Source organism: Mesoplodon densirostris, chromosome 17 (assembly GCF_025265405.1).
Source record: "Mesoplodon densirostris isolate mMesDen1 chromosome 17, mMesDen1 primary haplotype, whole genome shotgun sequence".
Classification (NCBI taxonomy): Eukaryota; Metazoa; Chordata; class Mammalia; order Artiodactyla; family Ziphiidae; genus Mesoplodon; species Mesoplodon densirostris.
The window spans coordinates 3,613,355-3,633,073 of record NC_082677.1 but is presented as its reverse complement, the minus strand read 5'-3'; the positions used below and the strand labels follow the sequence as shown (position 1 = coordinate 3,633,073).

The 19,719-nt window shown below is 47.8% G+C and overlaps 1 protein-coding gene across 1 annotated transcript in view; it reads right to left on the bottom strand.

The window, feature by feature from the left end:
* The window catches only part of LOC132477650 (phospholipid-transporting ATPase IB), a 451,641-nt gene that overhangs the window by 205,764 nt on the left and 226,158 nt on the right, over window positions 1-19,719 (bottom strand). The window contains exon 25 of the mRNA XM_060080119.1: window positions 3,840-4,023. Within this exon, the coding sequence (XP_059936102.1) occupies window positions 3,840-4,023 (184 nt within the window). The remainder of the gene's footprint in view (window positions 1-3,839; window positions 4,024-19,719) is intronic.

Genomic DNA, 19,719 nt, shown 5'->3' with positions numbered 1-19,719 from the left:
GCGCAGTAGTTGAGAGTCCGCCTGCCGATGCAGGGGACACGGGTTCGTGCCCCGGTCCGGGAAGATCCCACATGCCACGGAGCGGCTGGGCCCGTGAGCCATGGCCGCTGAGCCTGCGCGTCCGGAACCTGTGCTCCACAACGGGAGAGGCCACAGCAGTGAGAGGCCCGTGTACCGCAAAAAAAAAAAAAAAAAAAAAAAAAAGGTGACCCATCAGAACTGGAAGAAAAGAGCAGTGGGAATCAGATGCTTCTACTGAATCACAGGTTTTATGACGACAACAGGAACAAGGGACAGGGACACTAGCGCCCCAGTATCCTTGTAAAAAGAAGGGATGCACATACGTGCGCTACCTGTTTCCGCGGTTAGCCTGCAGGTTAAGGACAGTGAGACTCACAGACGCAGACACACACTCTGCCCTCCACTTCTCTACCCACGTCCTCCCCCTTTTTGTGGCCTCTGACAAGTACACAGACCCTCTTGCTGGAGTGCGATGCAGTCATCCATCCAAACAACACACCCCCAGGCAGCTGCTCCTAAGCTGAGAGCGATGTAACAGCTTAGTTCTCACAGCCTGAAATATTCAGCAATATTCCAATAAAATACTTGAATCCTCCTTGTGGCAGGGGGTCACCACTCCCATCGTATCTCCTCAGCCTCCCCTCCCCTCAGCCTGGCTTTGCGCTTCCTGTCCTCTTTCACAAAGGTCTCCAAAAGTGTGAACAAGGAGCCGGAGGGGGGGAAATGGGTTGTTTTTCTGGGTTGCAGCCTGGGCGTACTTTGGCGTGTATGCGCCGTCTGTGGGTGCAGCCCTGCTTAAATTCACAGTATATTCAACTGGCCTCGCCGGGTGCTGAATCCCTCCTGGGTTGCCTTGAACTAAAACCTTAACTCCTGTTCTGAGTCGCAGGGAAGTGCACCAACTCAAACTCTGTTTCCTTTCCCAGGAGAGAGAACCAGGTCGGAGTGAGAACGTCCACAGATACTAGAAATCCTGTTGCTGTTGTAAACTTCGTATTCGTTCCAGATGACTTTTGAGATTATATTGAACTATGTGTAGAAAAGAAAGGCTGCCTGAAAATACAGTATCTTTTTTAAAAAATACTTTTTCAAGAGGAAGGCATGCAATAGTTTGCATTAGCACTAAGACCAGGGGCTCAATCCCACGTGAATCGCATCTCAGTGAGTTCCTGCAGATCGGGAAAGGCAGATGTCTCATCTATGTGCTGCTCGAAAAGCTGAATGAGACCCCAAAATGGGAGGAGTAGGTACATATGGAAAAATAAAACTCTCCATAAAGGCTCATCAAGGATTCCAGAGGGGAACGGGGAATCATAAAATAACTAGCGAAACAAATAAAAAGGAAGTTTGCATTTGACCTAGACCCCCTGGAGTTCAGCCTTCAATGGGTACAGAGAACATCTGCTGGAATCATCCAGAAGGCGCTGGCTTGGCGCTACAGTGACTTCTTTGCAGAAAAAAGAAAAAAAACAGATCCTAAGTCGAAATGCTATTTTCATGAGGTCTCTCAAAAAACATTAAGAAGGCAGGGGGCCCAAATGACTCTCTCCCGAGGAGACCAGGCAGCCGAGGGCTGGAGACTCAGCACTACCCGGGCGGCCCACGCACAGCAAAGCAGCAAGACGGGGGCCGGCCGTCAGTCCCAGGGCCGCTCCTGCGGATAGAAGCAGGGGCCGGTGGGGAAGAAACAGAACCAGAGCTTTGCCGACCTCATCATTTTCCCAAGGACAAGTCTTTGAGCTGACTTCTTCCCTTCTGGAACGACTCTCCAGGGCACGTGCTCGAAAACCCAATCAAAAATGTATTCGTCCACATGAAAATAAACAGATCAAGGGCAAGGCGTCACTTCAACCAAAGACACTGATTATTTGATTAACTTCAGCTAAAGGAATTCAGCAGATTGTGGCATTTCCTACCTAGTAATTAAGGCAGAGGAAGCATACTGTCGGGTGGAGAGGGTGTAGGACAAGGAGAACGCAGCCCCCAAATAACGGGATCTCTGCCTAAGCGTGAACAGGACGGCGGGCGGGAGGGGTGGCGGCCACGTGGGGCCACCCATCAGCTCCCCTCTGCTGGCTTGCGCTGGATGGGCAAGAAAACCCCTAACTAGACTCACAAAGTCCTGCTCCCCTCTCGGCCCTCCCTTGATTTTGATTGGCTTTTAATTTTGACTGGCCTTTCATAATTTGAAAAGACCAACTGCTCCAGATCCCACATCCTATTAGTACAGTTTCAATAAAGCAAATCATGGAATCTCCCTTCCCTAGACATTTGAAAGAAAAAGACAGACAAATATTTGCCTGGAGCTCCTAGGAAATCTCTAAAGATCCCTGCCAGCCAGATGATGCTATAACTCAAGTATTTAATAATGCTGGGGTGTATAACATCTACAGCTGCTGACAGACTGCAGGAAGCGTGAGTCCCAGAGGCCTTGGAGTAGTTGACTCGGGAAAGTAACTGGGCAGGTGTGCGGGGCTGGTCCCCCAAGGTCACGTGCAGGTCCGCTGTTCTCTGACCCTGGGGCCTGAGACCCGTGGCAGGTCACCTATTGTGAAGGAGCCCTAGTTTGTAAAATCGGAATTTATTCTTCCTACTGAGGTCAGCAATCATCTCAAGGATTTATTTGAAATCAACAAAGGAACAAGGCTGATTTCATGCACTTTTCAGAGCCATGAGGATCCTGCAGTTCTTCCCTGTGTTTGCACAACCACCAGCTGGTAGGGAATTGGAGATGGGATCTAAGGCACAGCCCCGCTCCAGGAGGTGGAGTCCCCAAAGCCGCAGAGGACCAGCCTGCAGCAAGCTCCTCCACGTTTAAGATGCAGCCCCATATTTCAGCTTGAAGGAGGAAAAAGCCATTATTACTGTGTTCACGTGATTAGGTTAACACATTCTTCAAAAGACTGAACAGTGGAGACATACGGGGGAACTACAGCCAATGAGCAGGCATTTAATCTCAGCACACTGTGACCCAGAGACAGGAGGAAACAGTCTGTGCTCTCCACGATGTCTAGATTTTCCTGACGGTCAAGCAGCATCAACGGTCTAGATATGCACCTCAGGGATCAGGAGGTTGGCTATTTTCCTTCACTTCTGGGCTGTCATTGTGGAGTGGACATTTCTTTCAGCCTCAGGCTGCAGGGACAGGAACTACTAAGGAGGTCAGGAGCCGCTGCTGAAACGTATGGTCCAGAGAGGAATGGGCTGGATGTGGCCGACCTGCCAGAGGCTATGTGCTCTGACTGCAGGGGAACTGCCGCCCAAACCCAGGGCTCACACTCCAGGCACTTCACCTGACAGCAGTGTCCCTGGACAGCCCTGGACACAGCCCCAGAGGGCAGCGGCTGTGAATCCCCGATTCCCCCTGACCTTAAAGAGCTGATGAGAGAGGGTTCCAGCACCTTCTGAAGAGGGGAGATCAGGATAGGAATTGCAGAGAACGGATGCTACGAACACAGCCATCCTTGGGCACGGGATGGCATTAGAAAACTCTGCAGCAGATGCAGAGTTGAGGGGAAGAGATTATTATTATAAAATCACTGAGACCCATCTTTCAGGAATGACATCTCACCTGGACGACAGAAAGCCCAGCCTGCCCCACAGCTGGAAAGGAACCCCAAACCGCAGGACAGGGCCTCGTAACTGCACAAGATCGAGGCAACAGAGAAACCCAAATATACTGGTGGTTTCTCCTCCATGCGGCTTCCAAAGGGGTGGCAGAGGTCTAGGGCTGGACTGAAGGTCAAGCACCAGCCAGGCCCTCATGCCCAGCGAACCCTGTCGACAAGATGGGACGGCGGGTCGACCACACCACTGACCTGTGCGATGGCATAATCCGAGTTGTTGGTGGCCTGCATGCCCTCGTTGCCACTGATGCCCACACCCACGTGGGCTGTCTGGATCATCCCGACGTCATTGGCACCGTCCCCGATGGCCAGGGTGATGGCCTTCACCCGCTTCTTCACCACATCCACTATCTCCGACTTCTGCAGAGGGGACACTCTGGAGGAGAAGAGAGAGGCGTTATGACTCTCTGAGTCTTTCCAGAGGAAACAGCTGTAATCTACATTTCACTGCATTAAAAGGGCAGTTATTGGACAATTTCCAAATTCAATACAGACGTTTTAGGCTCATGTGCAAAGAAGCTTTTAGAAAACAGTAGCTTGTGGCTTTCAAGTAGTTGCCAACTTCACAGATGAAATACACAACTCAGACTAACTTAAAGCACAGCCCGTTGGTAATCGCGCCGCTCAGCGGGATCCGTATGCGCAAACTCCTCCTGGGCACGTGTGCCCTCCCGAATGATCAAGGCAGCGAAGCTGGTTACAGAGGTCTTAGGATACGTCTTCCCGATAACTCAGGAAACTAGCACAGACCCCAGTTTGGCTTTGCCTCCGTCATACATAACCCAGGGCTGGCAAGGGAATTTTCTATAAAACCTGCTTTCAGAGAAGGGAACGAAAATTGGCAGGGCTTGAGAAGGGCACAAAGAGGACTGGTGTGAGAGCAAAGAAGGAAGAGTCCTCCATGCCCACCCCAGAGACAGAGGCAGCGTTTGAAGGGCCGTCAAGGCAGAGGGCTGACGAAGAGGAGCCCAGGGCAGCAGGTCTGTAAGAACTGAACTGCGCACAGGCATGGCCCCAACGGAGAAGGTAAGGTAGCCAGTACCTAAGAGGGGTTGTGTCCACAGAGAATCAACAAAGGTGGGCTATGTTCCATAAGCCCCCTGGGAAGAAGAGCCAATCTAAATCTACAGGGTCCAAAGCACGGCAACGTTACTTATGAGGAAGTGTTTGTTCGGACTCTAAGACCAGATAATAAAACGACATGATAAAACCACTAGTATATCAGGACTGACCTGTTCTACATTTTAGACTGGTAAGCTGGTATTGGACCTGTGAAATGTACAGGTAAATCCCTAAATCACTCTCACACACACACACACACACACAGAGCAAAAGACCATTCTGGGCTTCCCGGAGATAGCCCTCCGCACCTACGTGTGGACTGCACTTACAAGCTAGAAGGGACCCTCAAAGATTCTCTCAGTAGCATCTTTCATATGGCCTCCAACCCACAGGAATACCGCTTTCCAACAGAACACTTCCATTTTACCAGCCCTGGACGGAAATGTGCTTGGTGAGACAGCAAGCTGAACCCGCCAACAGGTATCCTGGAAGCCTTTGCTCGTTCCAAAGGAACGAGGACGCGCAAGCTGGACAAGCAGAATCTAAGGGTCGAAAGGGCTGGAGGAGCCGTGTCGTGTGACCTACGCTCTCTCATATCATCTTCACGGGTAGTTTCAGTGATGGGTTGGAATGTACTGCCTCCTTGGGGAAGTTGCAACCACTGAAAATTATTACTGCTCTTTTGTTGTTGATAAGCATAGTTCAAAGTCCTAATCGTGTCCTTCGGGTTAGGGCAGAACAAATGTAACTCTTCTTCCAGATACTAACAAGGCTGAAGTAGGACGACACCCATCACCTCCTTCCTCCTAAAGCCCGGTTTCCGTTGGTTCAGTCGGGTCCTCCATCCGTCAGGTAACAGGCAAGCTGCAGAACTTAAAAAGAGCTTCCATGGAGGGTCTTCTAGACAGCTGAGAGCAGAACAGAACAGACCACCATCTCTCTGGTAGCAGATGACAGACCTACTTTAATGTAGCCTGGAAGGAAATTACTGGAAGCTTTCATTGTTTATCCCTGAGCTTCTAGTCGACTACGTGAAAGCAATTAAACAATTTTAATATACAGATATACAGGGGTGTAAGCTCTGTCTGTCCCCTCCAAGGGCATGTAACTGCTACCTGGATCCAAGGGCTGATCTTTACATTCCTCTTTCTCGTTAAATTTCTTATTGGCAGATGCAGCCGGTAATTCTCATTTGCTACACAATGTGATTTCTCGTCCCATTGTTGAACTCCATAGAAGCAGAGACCAAATGTGATACAGAAAAAACAGCGGAGAATTCAAATTTAAGTGGCTGAGCATGACCTTTTCCTGGGCCTCCTACTAATGGTTTAAACAGGGAAATAATTCTACGAGTCCTCGTCTTTCATCAATGAAATGGGGAAAATGATAACCACCCGCCTCATGAGATGGTTGTGATGTATTTATGTGAAGCCATATGTTACCTAGCAGGTGTGAAACAAATGTTGTCTCCTACCTCACCCCAAAATCTCAATTATTGGAAACAATAAATGGACACACCTGAGAAGTGCACGCCATCTGACCCATGATTCCCAGACCATGTGTGTGCGTCCCTGGGGTACCGAAGGGGTAATTACCAACGTCCAAGGGAAGCACAGCATCTGTCAGGCGGTACAAAACACCAGCTGGAAAGAGCTCACAGTTTCAGCATTAGTTCACACTACATCCCTCTTTGTGATCTATCTTTGCGAAGCTGAATGCTCATGGCTGCCGGGATACAAAGCAAATGCCCCAGGAAAGGTCACTGTGGAACAGGAAGTGAGGGGGGCGGCATCCACTCTTAGGTCAAGGTTTGAGAAGCCAAACAGTGCCCTACAGGTGCCCCCCACCTTTACCATCGGAAATGGTTATGGTCCCTTAAGGATGAAAGAAACTAAGTATGATCTCTTTGCATTTAGGTGCACGCTTGTTTCAAACGTCTGCTCAGTGGTTAGGACAGAATCCTTCTTCAACTGTTTGACTTTACCTACCCAACAGTTAGAAACTATTCCGTTTTCTTCTGGCCTAGGGACTTTACAAAGCAACGAGGAAGACACTAGGGTACCGCGAACGCAGGGACTCCGGGGATCTCTGCGTTCATCATGCCTCTCCGTGATGACATCAATCACTCTTCAAGGACAACTATTCACTCCTTGAAGTATTGGGTTGGCCAAAAATTCATTCAGTTTTAAGTAAAAATGAAAGACATTTTTCACTTTCACCAACTTTACTGAACAACGTATTCATTAACAGAACTTCACCTAACAGTGTCATCATTTCGTCTTGACCTCTTCTTCTGCTTCCAGAAAGACATCACAAGGGAGCGTGAACAGACTCTTCAACAGCACTGGACCGGACTGAGGCTGTAGCTCCTTGAGATTCTGTGTGCCACCCAGGTGACCAAGCAAGGTGACCAGGTGTGATCTGGAGAGAAGGGAGCCCAGGGGCACACGCCCAGCCAAGCGAATACGGGGTTTTGGGAGGTGGAAGGGCCGAGGTGGTGGACCAGGGAAGGTGCTGAGAACATCCGAGGTTGCAGCTGTTGCTTTTCTTTTTGGGGGTTTAGCAGTTAAGCCAACCAACGTGAGACAGGAGCAAGTCCAACAGGCTCACTGCGCCTGCCTGTCTGAGATCCGCATCTCAGGTAGGTCCAGTGAAGTCCTAATTCTGAGGGCTTAAAGTAAAATCTATGCAAGTCCAAAAGCCGCCTCTTCCCAAAAAGCAAAAAGTAAAGAGAAACCCTGACTGGGGTATATAAACCAAGTCATATCCCAGTGTTTTGGAAGCGTGAACTTCTCATCCACGATTTATTACGCCCTCAGCTGTAATGCCTTGAGAAAACATAATTCTAACACACACGAGGCCTTCAAAACAGATGTCAAACAGCTAATTTTTACAGAACTGAATAGGCTTCACTATGCTGAAGCCACATGTAGTATTTTAGTAGACCAAGTTACCAGGAAGCATTAACAGCACTCTTTAAATCTTCATTTGTGACCTGGAATCACAAGCCACACTGAAGTAAGTAGTCCCAGCGTATAACACATTCAACCCATATAATAAGAATTCCAGACCATATCTGAGCCAAGCTAGGTGCTGGGTCACTTGTATAACCTATTTTGGTGCATTATGAATAAAAATATCAACTCAAAGATCTTCAATCAACTGGAGAGGTTTTCTACCCACTTTTTTTGGCTAACACAACAGATTTTAACACACAAAACAAATTTGCCTTTTGATTTAAAAATATTCAGTATCCTGGAGTCCCTCATTTTATGAGATACATGTTCCTGAAATTTTAAAACTCACTTTTAAAAGTCATTTCAAATAGAACCGTTAAGTAAAACCTTTGGTAACTACTTTTATAAGATCAGTGTCCATGCACTCATTTATTTGATCTACAAAAGCCCTGGTCTCAGAGTGAGTTTTCAAATTCGGATTTGCAGTATCACCAGAGTTTCTAAATTTTGATATTTGCAAAATCAAGCTTAACCAAATCCCTTCCCTTCTCAGAGCTCAGCTGCCCCATTTGTCAAAAAGGGGCTGGATCTCCGTGACTGATTTGTAAACTGAGCTCAGATGAACCAGGGGTGTTACAAGGCTCTCCACCCAGGGGCACCCAAGAGAACTTCGACCAGGGCCGCAACACTTACCAATCAACCAGACGCACTACACACGTCCACTAACTCGACTTCCAAACTTCTTTATCCCATGTGGACAGTCTCATGACTGAAATGGACGTCTGAAGACCACTGCCCGAGATCACTGAGTCTCAATATTTAAGCGACCATCAGAACCACCTAGAAAGCTTGTAAAAGTACACATTCTGATTCGGGAAGTCTGGGGTGGGATCCAGGAATGTGCACTTTGACAAGTTCCTGGTGACCGGATGCTGCTGTCCGTAGACCACACTGAAGCAGCCAGCGCCGTTCTGGACAGGATAACAAGTTCTCTCTCGCTCAGCGTTTTAATTAGCTAAGTTTATATTTCCATAGCACAAGAGTCATGTAAAATTTTCATAGAATAACAAAATTAATTCGAAACAGTGAATTTCATCCTCTTTTTTTCCAAGCTTGACATTTGTAGGTGGTTCTTTGCTTTTAAACCCCAACGAATAAGAACAAATTTGGGTTGGAATTTCCTTTAAAATAGCTTCCTGTCCGAGTGCCTCCCATATGTGGGTAAGAGGGAAAAATACCAACCAAAATAAGGTATACAAGACTTCCTAGGTTTCTTTTTTTAATGATGCAGAAGCCAACATATATGATCTCATTTGTGAAAGTTTCTATTTTTCCATTAAAGATACTATTCCATGAAAGAGATTTTCTTTGATTAAAAAACCACTGAAAAAAGCATTACACCTAATTTCTTATAAGCAGTCAGTTATCCTGAATGTTTTAAAAGTTGTAGCACCTCAAAAATTTCATATAGTTTAAAAAAATTTAAGATCATATAGAGTTTGTAATATACAAACACCTAACATATGAGTCTAAAATCTAAAAATAACTGAACGATCATATACCTGCTTAATAAATGTTTCCATGGCTGCCTTACTAACATCCCTCTGACCCCTGTGTTCTTTCTCTAGATATATTTGGTGCACTTACATAGGGCCAGTGGTCCAGGCTTCTTGGACAGTTACCCTCTTCTGGAATGTCCTACATCTGTGCTCTGACTCAAAATGTGTAAGGCTGTCACACTTAACCACATGTCCCAGTTTGCAGTGCATTTCACCATAGCCGGAAGCTCCAAAACGCAGCTTGGGATGGGCCCCGGAGCCCAGCAGCAAAGGTGGGACTCAGGGGAGACGGGTAGCAGGAGGATGGGGGCGTGTCTAGTGGGACCCAATGGGACCCTGTGGTCTGGCTTATTTGTGGGTACAAAGAAGTGAAGTTTAAACTCAATCACTCAATGGCTCTAGAGGAGACTGAAGTGCTCCCTCAACGTAAACACTTACAAGTAGAGAGGGGCTGTATTCTATTGGGTTGGGTTAACATCTTACGGAAAAACCTGAACGAACTTTTTGACCAACCCAATCCATGAGGAAGCCATGAGAGATGGTGCCTCGGAGAGATGCAAGAGCTCAACAAGCAGTCCAGGTTTTTTTCCAAAGAACACAGTGCCTGACCAAGAGGCAGCCTCACAAATGGGGGCTAGTGCAGGACACACTCTAAAAAGCAGGATGAAAACTTGAAGAGAAAAATGCCGTCCACGAGCTGAAGGCTTTGAGAAAGTGGCACCCCACCCGAGGGGTCTTTCAGGGATGAGAGTTTCTAGCTGTGGCAGCTTCAGCAGTGAAGGGTTCTGTCCTACCACCCCAGCATTTCCTCTGAAGATTAAGGTGCTATGGAGACCCTCCCATCATTTGGCGTTTCTCTCAATCCTTAAAAATTTCAAGACCACATCTGAAATCGAGTGAAATAATGCCATTTGCAGCAACCTGGATACACCTAGAGATAGTCATGTTAAGTGAAGGAAATCAGACAGAGAAAGACAAATGTCATATGACATCACTTATATGTGGAATCTTAAAAAAATGATACAAATGAACTTATGTGCAAAACAGAAACAGACTCACACGCTTAGAAAACAAACTTATGGTTACCAAAGGGGGAAGGTAGGGGGGAGGGATAAATCAGGAGTTTGGTATTAACATATACACACTAATATAATCAACAAGGACATACTGTATAGCACAGGGAACTCTGCTCAATACTCTGTAATAACCTAAATGGGAAAAGAATCTGAAAAAGAATAGATATATGTATGTGAATCACTTTGCTGTACACCTGAAACTAACAGAACATTGTAAATCAACTATACTCCAATATAAAAGTTAAAAACAAATTTCAAAACCACATCTGATTGGTAATATAAAAGGTGGGGTTTCCTACAAAATGCCATAGGACTAAAGTTACTATTCCTTCTCTAACCTCATTGGCTGCCTCATAAAAGAGCAGAAAGGATGACAGACCACATGGGGGCGCCACCAATGTTTTAAGGACTGATCCCCAAATTTTCTAACAGGTGTATTTATTTCTATGAACTCTATTTTCAGTATAATTGGCCACATCCATTCTGTGGGGTGTGTTTGTTCGTCTCTTAGATTTACCTTTCCTTCCTTCGCATCCTGCCCGCCCCTCACCCCAGCCTCACTGCCAACCCACGATTCATACAGTGGGCTTTCAATCAATGGGAACTAACTACCACAATCATGATTCTAAGACTAATCACATCTCTAACCGTAACTATGAACAAGAGGAAAAAATATGTCAATTTCACACAAAAATATGTTAACTTCCGGGGCTTCCCTGGTGGTGCAGTGGTTGAGAGTCCGCCTGCCGATGCAGGGGACACGGGTTCGTGCCCCGGTCCAGGAGGATCCCACATGCCGCGGAGCAGCTGGGCCCGTGAGCCATGGCCTCTAAGCCTGCGCGTCTGGAGCCTGTGCTCCACAACGGGAGAGGCCACAGCAGTGAGAGGACTGCGTACCGCAAAAAAAAAAAAAAAAAGTTAACTTCCATGTAAGTAACAGGCCTAGAAACATGGTGAATGAAAGCATTCCCAAAATGACCAGATGCCTCTATAAGATCTAAACTTACCACCCTCGGAAGCAGATAAAAACACCCCACTTTTCCTGTGGTCTAGGAACGGACACTGTTTGCAAACTTCCTGACCAAACAAGCAAATGGTCTTGATTCTGTTTTCTACTAATATCCTTGGAAACATTACAGGCTTATTACAGGCTTTTTGTGACAGCTCTTAATGACATATGTCTGGCAATGCTCTCTGGCATTGGGCTCTCCTGGGAAAGGCCAGCACGTAAGCCTGCTCTCTTTCCCCGGCCTCTCTCAATCACGATGCTTTGACTATTATAAGCCAACAGTGAGTCCCTGAGTATCATCTTGCATAAGCACTTTGAAGACGTAGCAGACACGGGCTTACCCAGTCTTTACAGATGGTCTCGGGGATGCCGGTGGCACAAATCCTCCAAAGTCTTTCTATCTAAGCACCTCACCGTGTATTTGCTCTTCGCACAAGGATTTAAGTCTGAAATCACACTCTATCGCAATCTCGAATACCTCAGTACCTTTGCCCTATTAATAACTATTCAGCTCAGTAGTTAGTAGAGTAAGCACTGAACTTGCTGATTGAATAAGATGATGGCCTGTATCTCATTATTGGTGATAAATATCTGCATGAAATAACTGTGAACCCTGATGTGGTTCAGCCAACCCTATGAAATACAGGCCAACATGCCACTGGATCTGCTGAGAAATGAATCTAAGGGCCCAGATATACCAATGGCATTACTTATTTTGGTATGGCTGAAATGTACAAGTTCTGATAACATTTCCAGTATTTTGCCAGTTTCAGCCATAGGGCAGCCTCCCTTTGATCACACTGAAGGTTGAGTGCATACTACGGGCGCAATATGACGATTCTGACTGCACCGAGCGGGGCAGGCAGATGCCCTGCCATCTTGCCTTATATCCTGGTGGAGCAATTCTGTGGTCATTTTAGGAACTTAATACAGAACTTAATACATATATGTGGGCATATATTAAATTCAAGCTGCAGAAAGCTTAAAATTTCCATGGCGTCCTATAACTGCAAAGATGATTTTCAACATGGTCTAAGTATTCATTTTTCAAAAATATTAAGGGTAAATGATTCCACACTCCAGAAAAGAGTCTTTAGGTATAACTCAACTTTCAAAAGCAGCAGTTGAGTTCATCTTCAAGCTCTATCAAAAAGGGGGACGAGGGCTTCCCTGGTGGCACAGTGGTTGAGAGTCCGCCTGCCGATGCAGGGGACACGGGTTCGTGCCCCGGTCCGGGAAGATCCCACATGCCGCGGAGCGGCTGGGCCCGTGAGCCATGGCCGCTGAGCCTGCGCGTCCGGAGCCTGTGCTCCGCAACGGGAGAGGCCACAACAGTGAGAGGCCCTCGTACCGCAAAAAAAAAAAAAGGTGGGGGGAGGAGAGGAAGGAGGAAGGGGAGGGGCGGAGGAGAGGAAGGAGGAAGGGGAGGGGCGGAGGAGAGGAAAGAGGAAGGGGAGGGGGGAGGAGAGGAAGGAGGAAGGGGAGGGGGGAGGAGAGGAAGGGGAGGGGGGAGGAGAGGAAGGGGAGGGGGGAGGAGAGGAAGGGGAGGGGGGAGGAGAGGAAGGGGAGGGGGGAGGAGAGGAAGGGGAGGGGGGAGGAGAGGAAGGGGAGGGGGAGGAGAGGAAGGGGAGGGGGGAGGAGAGGAAGGAGGAAGGGGAGGGGGGGAGAAGAAGGGTGGAAGCAAAAGAGACCTTGAGAGGCTTTTAAAAAATACCATTTATATAAATCTGCCACTGTAACAATATATTAACCTTTACTACTAATAATATCCTCGTTGTTTAAAAGGTTCATTTACCTCATTCAATGTTTAATATTTAAGAATCACATAAAGTTTGAAGGGGTCCCTGATCTCTCAGGGCTGTACACACACATGCACTGCACAAAATACAGTCCTGATTCTCCTACGTTTGGACCTTGAAAAACAAACTCGCTCGTGCACTTTCACCGGGATGAATCACCCGGCATTTAAGGATGAAGAATTTTAAGATCAGATCGTCTAGTCATCTGAAGTCATCCTAATACAGCCTCTACATCTTGATTCCAAACTCTAAAAATTTCCTCCACAAACAGGAATTTAAAAGGGAAGGATGCTACCAACTGAGATGAAGCAATCTATTTATCACTGACCTCGACCACTACCTGCCTGGTGACGCCCCCCCCCCCCCCCCCGTCCTCCCCAGCCTCAGGGGTGCAGACCAACCATCTAACGCTGCGAGTCGAGAGGGAACCTGATCCTCCTTATTAAGTGAACAAAACCCCTTATAACCTGATCCTGCGCCACGGCCGTAAATGCTGCCGGGGCAGCTCAGGCTTTCAGAGGGCTCTCGGTAAAGGGAGGACACCCCGTCTGCTGAAGATCAGCTTACTCTGCAATTGAGAAAGAGCCCCCTTTGAAATCAGGATACCCTGCTTGGGGGGTTCACAATTTATCATCCGTACTTGCGTCCGTGACAATTTTATCATGTGTCCGGGAAACAGAGCAATTCAAGGGGCGCTCAGACAGGAGGCTGGCTTCTGAAAACCTAACATCTCCATTAAATGGTGTCGAATCGATTAAGATCTGGGCAACCGCATTTTATAAAAACTTTACTAGGTTGTATGTTGTGAATTACACACAGTTTTATATTCACTGACGTCGACTGGTTATAGACTCTGTTTCTTCCTGTACTAGGCTCAAAAGAACGGCGCAGTCGAGGAAGGCTGGGATTTTAAATAAAAGATATTGGATCCTCCTGTTCCCAGGCTGCAACAGGGATCAGAATAACACATTTAAATACCTTAATGTTTTTAGCACAAAAAGCATGAATTCGATACTCCGCTTCCTTGAAATGCTTTATTAAGGCCCCCAAGACCCTCTCAGGAGTGTCTGCCTTCCTTGAAGTTAACATACATTGATTGTTTCCCCACTGTAAATTTCACTACTGTTTCAAAACAGCATGCCTGGCCTCTGCTGCGGGGCAGGTGGGTACCGGAAACAGGTGGGGCAGGTGGGTACCAGAGCCCAGAGGAAAGCCGAGAAGGGCTTCAGTTTTGATGTTCTGGAGCAAACCTGTGGCTCCATCAGGACCGGGCAGCACGAACTGATGCAACGCTGAAAATGAATGACGAGCAAGGTGCTTAAGAGAAGGATCTTAATTACACCTGCCTTTCACCTGTCACTGGTGCCTGGAACAAAGGCCACCTGGCTACCAATCCAACAAGCAGGCCGAGCCGTAACTACGTGCACTCTGAAAAAGGGGGCAGCCTGTCCACTAACGACCTTCACCCCAGTCCTAATCCAAACAGCCAGGAGCCCTGAGAGCCCCGGGGATGGCGGTAGCCAGTCTAGGTTCTGACATCCGGGGAGTTAGTGCACAGATGAATGCCTCTCTCTTTTCCATTCCTTTATTTTTTTTTTTTTTATTTTGAAGTGGGATTTGTTGGGTGGGAATGGAGGTAAATTAAACAAAGACCTTTCTTCCAAATAGCATAGACCCTTCCCAAAGCTAAAGCCTATATGACATAAAAGCCACTAATTCTTGGTGTCAATAGCAGGAAAGGATAATGCTTTTCTTTTTCATGACCACCCACGTAAGACTGTTAAAATCAAGAGGTACATTTGTCCCAACCCACAGAACGTACACCAAGAGTGCACCCTACCATCAACGATGGCTTCTGAGTGGTTATGACGCGTCCATGTAGAGTCACTGGTTGTGACAAAGGTACCGCTCTGGCGGGGGATGGATGTTGATAGTGGGGGAAGCCATGCATGTGTGGGGCAGGGGCATAGGGGAATCTCTGTCCCTTTCCTTCAGTTTTGCTTTGAACCTGAAACTGTTCTAAAGCATAAAGCGACTGGGGAAAAAAAGGAAAGAAACAGCAGCATTCTACCACTCCCCAGGCCGAACATGAAAATCACTCGTGACGGTTCTGGACATGTGCTAAAGTCCTGGACAGTGGCAGAGAGAGATGGCCAGCCATCAGGCACCCGGGGCGGCAGGTCCTGGGCTGGCGGGCACACCGGCATAGTGACCACCCACATGTGGGTCTGTGTAAAGAGAGGACACGAACCCCAATACACTGTGCACCCCCAGAAGAAATGAACTGTAACAGCAGCCTGCTGAGTCTACCACAGGCTTAATCTGCAACTTGGTCTTCTAACTGATCAAGGCCGTTGTAATAGTGTTTCTTTGGATAAAGTCTGGTCTGAAACGCAGTCAGCTGTGCACCTCTGTCTCCATGACTGGGCTCTGAGCTACCCGGTGTTAGGGACTTGCTTTACTCAACTTCAAATCCCGTTGCACCAAACATAAGAGGTAACAAACAAATGTTTGTTGAATTATCCATTTCTTTTTTTTTTTTTTTTTTTTTTTTTTTTGCGGTACGCGGGCCTCTCACTGTTGTGGCCTCTCCCGTTGCGGAGCACAGGCTCCGGACGCGCAGGCTCAGCGGCCATGGCTCACGGGCCCAGCCGCTCCGCGGCATATGGGATCCTCCCAGACCGGGGCACGAACCCGTATCCCCTGCATCGGCAGGCGGACTCTCAACCACTTGCGCCACCAGGGAGGCCCGAATTATCCATTTCTTAAATGATTCTTTTGGGACTTCAAACATAGGTCCCAGGACTTCCCTGGTGGTGCAGTGGTTAGGAATCCACCTGCCAATGCAGGGGACACAAATTCAATCCCTGGTCTGGGAAGATCCCACATGCCACAGAGCAAATAAGCCCGTGCACCACAACTACTGAGCCCGCGTGCCACAACTACTGAAGTCTGTGTGCTGAGAGCCCGTGCTCCGCCACAAGAGAAGCCACCACAGTGAGAAGCCCGCGTGCAGTAACGAAGACCCAACACAGCCAAAAATAAATAAATAAACAAACAAACAAACAAATAAAATTTTTAAAAAACAGGTCTCTTTCTCCTCCTTCTTAATTATAATGAACAGTTTTCATTTCATGTTCAAGGACACACTTATCACACTAAGTGAATAATGATCACCTTGCAGTTTGGTTAAAGAAAGTGCAGACTAAGAGTATTCATTTGCCTGTTCAGAGAAGCCCAAATCATAACCTTTGATTCCACCTGGTATGTTTCAGAGGAAATGAATTCAGGAACAGCCACGTGTATGGGGTTACCACGTTTTGTAACCTCTTGTACCACTGCCTAAATATCAAGGCTGCTGTTTACGGGCTGGTAAGTGGGGTCGATGCCACCAGCACCTGCTACATCCACCTCGTCTGGTGGGACAACGCCGCCTTCAGGGCAGAGCGCCTGATGCTGAGCTTGGAAAGGGGACCAAGGCAGAGGTCACCAGATACCTGACCGAGGGGTTAGGGCCGGTACCAGATGGGGGTGGGGGGGTTAGAGTGAAGTAAGTTCCAGATGAGAAACCTGAGATGTAGAGGGCGGTGCTTCTAGAGAGGGGCTCCCAGCTCTACGCAGATGGCTCTGAGTACTCGGCCCACAACAGGGAAGGAACCTTATGATTCCACCCAACTCGCAGCCCCAAAATGGGACTCATTGACCAAACTGGGCCCCCAATCAAGGGAATGTGACAGAGGGGGCGGCTAGAGCAGTGTCACAGTGAGCAAAGTCACAGCAAACACCTGCTCTCTCCCCTTCATTTTCTCTCTCTCTCTCTCTCTCTCTCTCTCACACACACACACACACACAGAGTGTCTCATTAAACTGAATCGGTATATACTACAGATAGAATCTAAAGCAGCGATACCTTCTGTGTCGTAATTTTTTTTTTCAAGCAATGTAACAAAACCCCATCAATGTTACTTTGTCCTCTGGTTCTCAGTTTCCTGCTTGTACTTTGTTGGGTTAGTGGGGTGATAGACAAAGGGTATGGGGTTTCTTTTTGAGGTGATGAAAATGTTCTAACATTGACTGTGGTGATGGTTGCATATCTGTGAATATACTAAAAACCATTAATTATACACTTTAAGGAGGTGAACTGTATGGCATATGAAATTATATCTTCAATAACGCTGTTTCTTTAAAATAAAAAAAAAGAAATTCTCACATATTGAGGTCTGGGGAAGTCATTCTGGCTTACACGAGGTAACCTGAATTTGATGCTGACTAAAACAGCCTGTTTGTGGTCTATCAAACATACATTGTACATCTGCTTTAATAATTAAAGAAAAGCACACACTGACCAAAAGTAAAGAATGTCCATGTTCAAGATAAAGATTAAAGGCCCCTCTTCCTGGGATGCCAGCGCTGGGCCTCCTTTGATGATGAGCCTCCCTTCCCTGGTGCCAAGGCCATGCTGACTCGCTGTGTACATGCTGGTCTGTTTTTTGAAACCTTGAAGAAAGGTCTCCCTGACTTGTTGAACGTCCTTTGTTCTGACAAGACGTAAAACTGTGCTGAAAGCCCTGCTTCTCCGGAGAAGCTTCTCAGAGAAATCTGGGAAGCTGGCTTCTGGGCTATAGTCCTCAGTTTGGATCAACAAAAACTCTTTTCTATTCTTATCATTGATTGTTCATTGATTATTTTTACCAACAGAAGCCTCTGTGGTCCTGTGGTTGCTAAGAAAATTCCACCCTTCCTTGGACAGGCACCTGCCCATGCCCTGGAGTCTGTTCTCTTCCCTATAAGTTTTTAGGGTCCCCATGACTAGAGCCGTGGGGAAGGGAGCTCCAGCGATGACCACGTGTGCATGAATGAACAAGCTGCATTCCGTGGGGAACTCGTCACGTGAGAGGCATCAAATGACATGGCCAAAATGGGGTCCTGGCCTCTGTTCACCCAGATGGACAACAACCTCCCTGGCTCTGTTTCTCTTCCTCCGTGGGAAACAGTGAAGATTTCTATTGCTCCTTACGCTCTAAAATCCATACTTTTAAGTTGAAAGCAAACATATGAGACTCTAATGACCACAGAAAGAATAACAACCGTATAGGAGCAGCAAGTGCTGCTTTAGGAGGTACTGTTTACTCATCAGTAACCTTCCCTACACCGATGACTCATGTCACCCTCACCGCAACGCTGAGAAACTGGCACCCGTATCCTGACCACCTCGGGGGTGACGAGGCCAGGCTCAGGAAGATCAACATGTGTGCAGGGTCACACAGCGAACGAGTGGCTGAGACAGGACTGGACACAGCTGTCTACCTCCAGGGCCTGCCCACTCACCACCGTGCCCCGCTCTTGGCTACTTGGACACACACACCTGGAATTCTCACTTTGTTCTGCTGAGCCATCCGGCCGGGCTCGGGTCTCCACCCCCAACCTTGAGGACCCAACAGTGTTACTGTGTCCCCTGGTTCTCAGTGTCCTGCCTATAGTTTGGGCCTGTCGCCACTGACATCGGCCTCACAAGACAGCCATGAAGTCCGAATAAATGCTAACTTGGACCAGCATTCTGAAAGGTGGGAGCAAAAGCCCGTATCGTAGTGTCTACCTGACTCTTGGACTCACCACCAAGCACCAGCAACCCCCCTCTCCACTGAGGATGCCCCCGCAAGCTCGGTGCTAGGCCTGGCTGGGAACATCCTCTGTGAGCTCCTGGCCTCAGCGCCTCGCGGGGTCTTCAGGATGGAGATGGGATGAGAGTCAGAAGAAAATTTTGGCTGATGTGTCCTTGTTTGAATTTATCAGCCCTTCCCTTAAAGTCCTGTGTTGGATTGTTTCCGTGTATAATTTAGTAGAGGGTTTCTTTCTGTACCAACCCATTAAATGGTATAATAATTTATGCTAATTTTCATACCTACTGAATATGAATGTAAGTGGACATTAACAAGATTTCTAGTTCTTGGACTTCCCTGGTGGTGCGGTAGTTAAGAATCCACCTGCCAACGCAGGGGACCCGGGTTCAAGCCCTGGTCCGGGAAGATCCCACATGCCGCAGAGCAACTAAGCCCGTGCGCCACAGCTACTGAGCCTGTGCTCTAGAGCCCGTGAGCCACAACGACTGAGCCCGCGAGCCACAACGACTGAGCCCGCGCTCTGCAACAAGAGAAGCCACCGCAATGAGAAGCCCGCGCGCCGCAACGAAGAGTAGCCCCCACTCGCCGCAACTAGAGATAGCCCGCGTGCAGCAGCGAAGACTCAATGCAGCCATTCATTAATTAACTAAATTTTATTTATTTAGTTAAGTTATTTAAAAAAAAAAAGATTTCCAGTTCTTGCAGGGTGAAGATGAGGCCTTCCCTTTTTAAATTGTCCACACATCCAACCAAGTGTGCGGCCCACAAGGGCTGCAGCTCATTTACCCACAGGACTCGGGCAGCAGAAGCAACGGAAGCGGCTCTGGTGTGTGCTTGGGGGAGGGTAGGCACGCAGCAGAGAGCAAGTGAGGAGCGAACCACCTTGTCACTGCCAGCACCCCTCGCTCAGCAGCTCTGTCCCTGGGGACGTGGGGAGCTAAGCGGGGGAGGCCTGAGTCTGAAGATGGAGCTATAATAACACCAGGGTT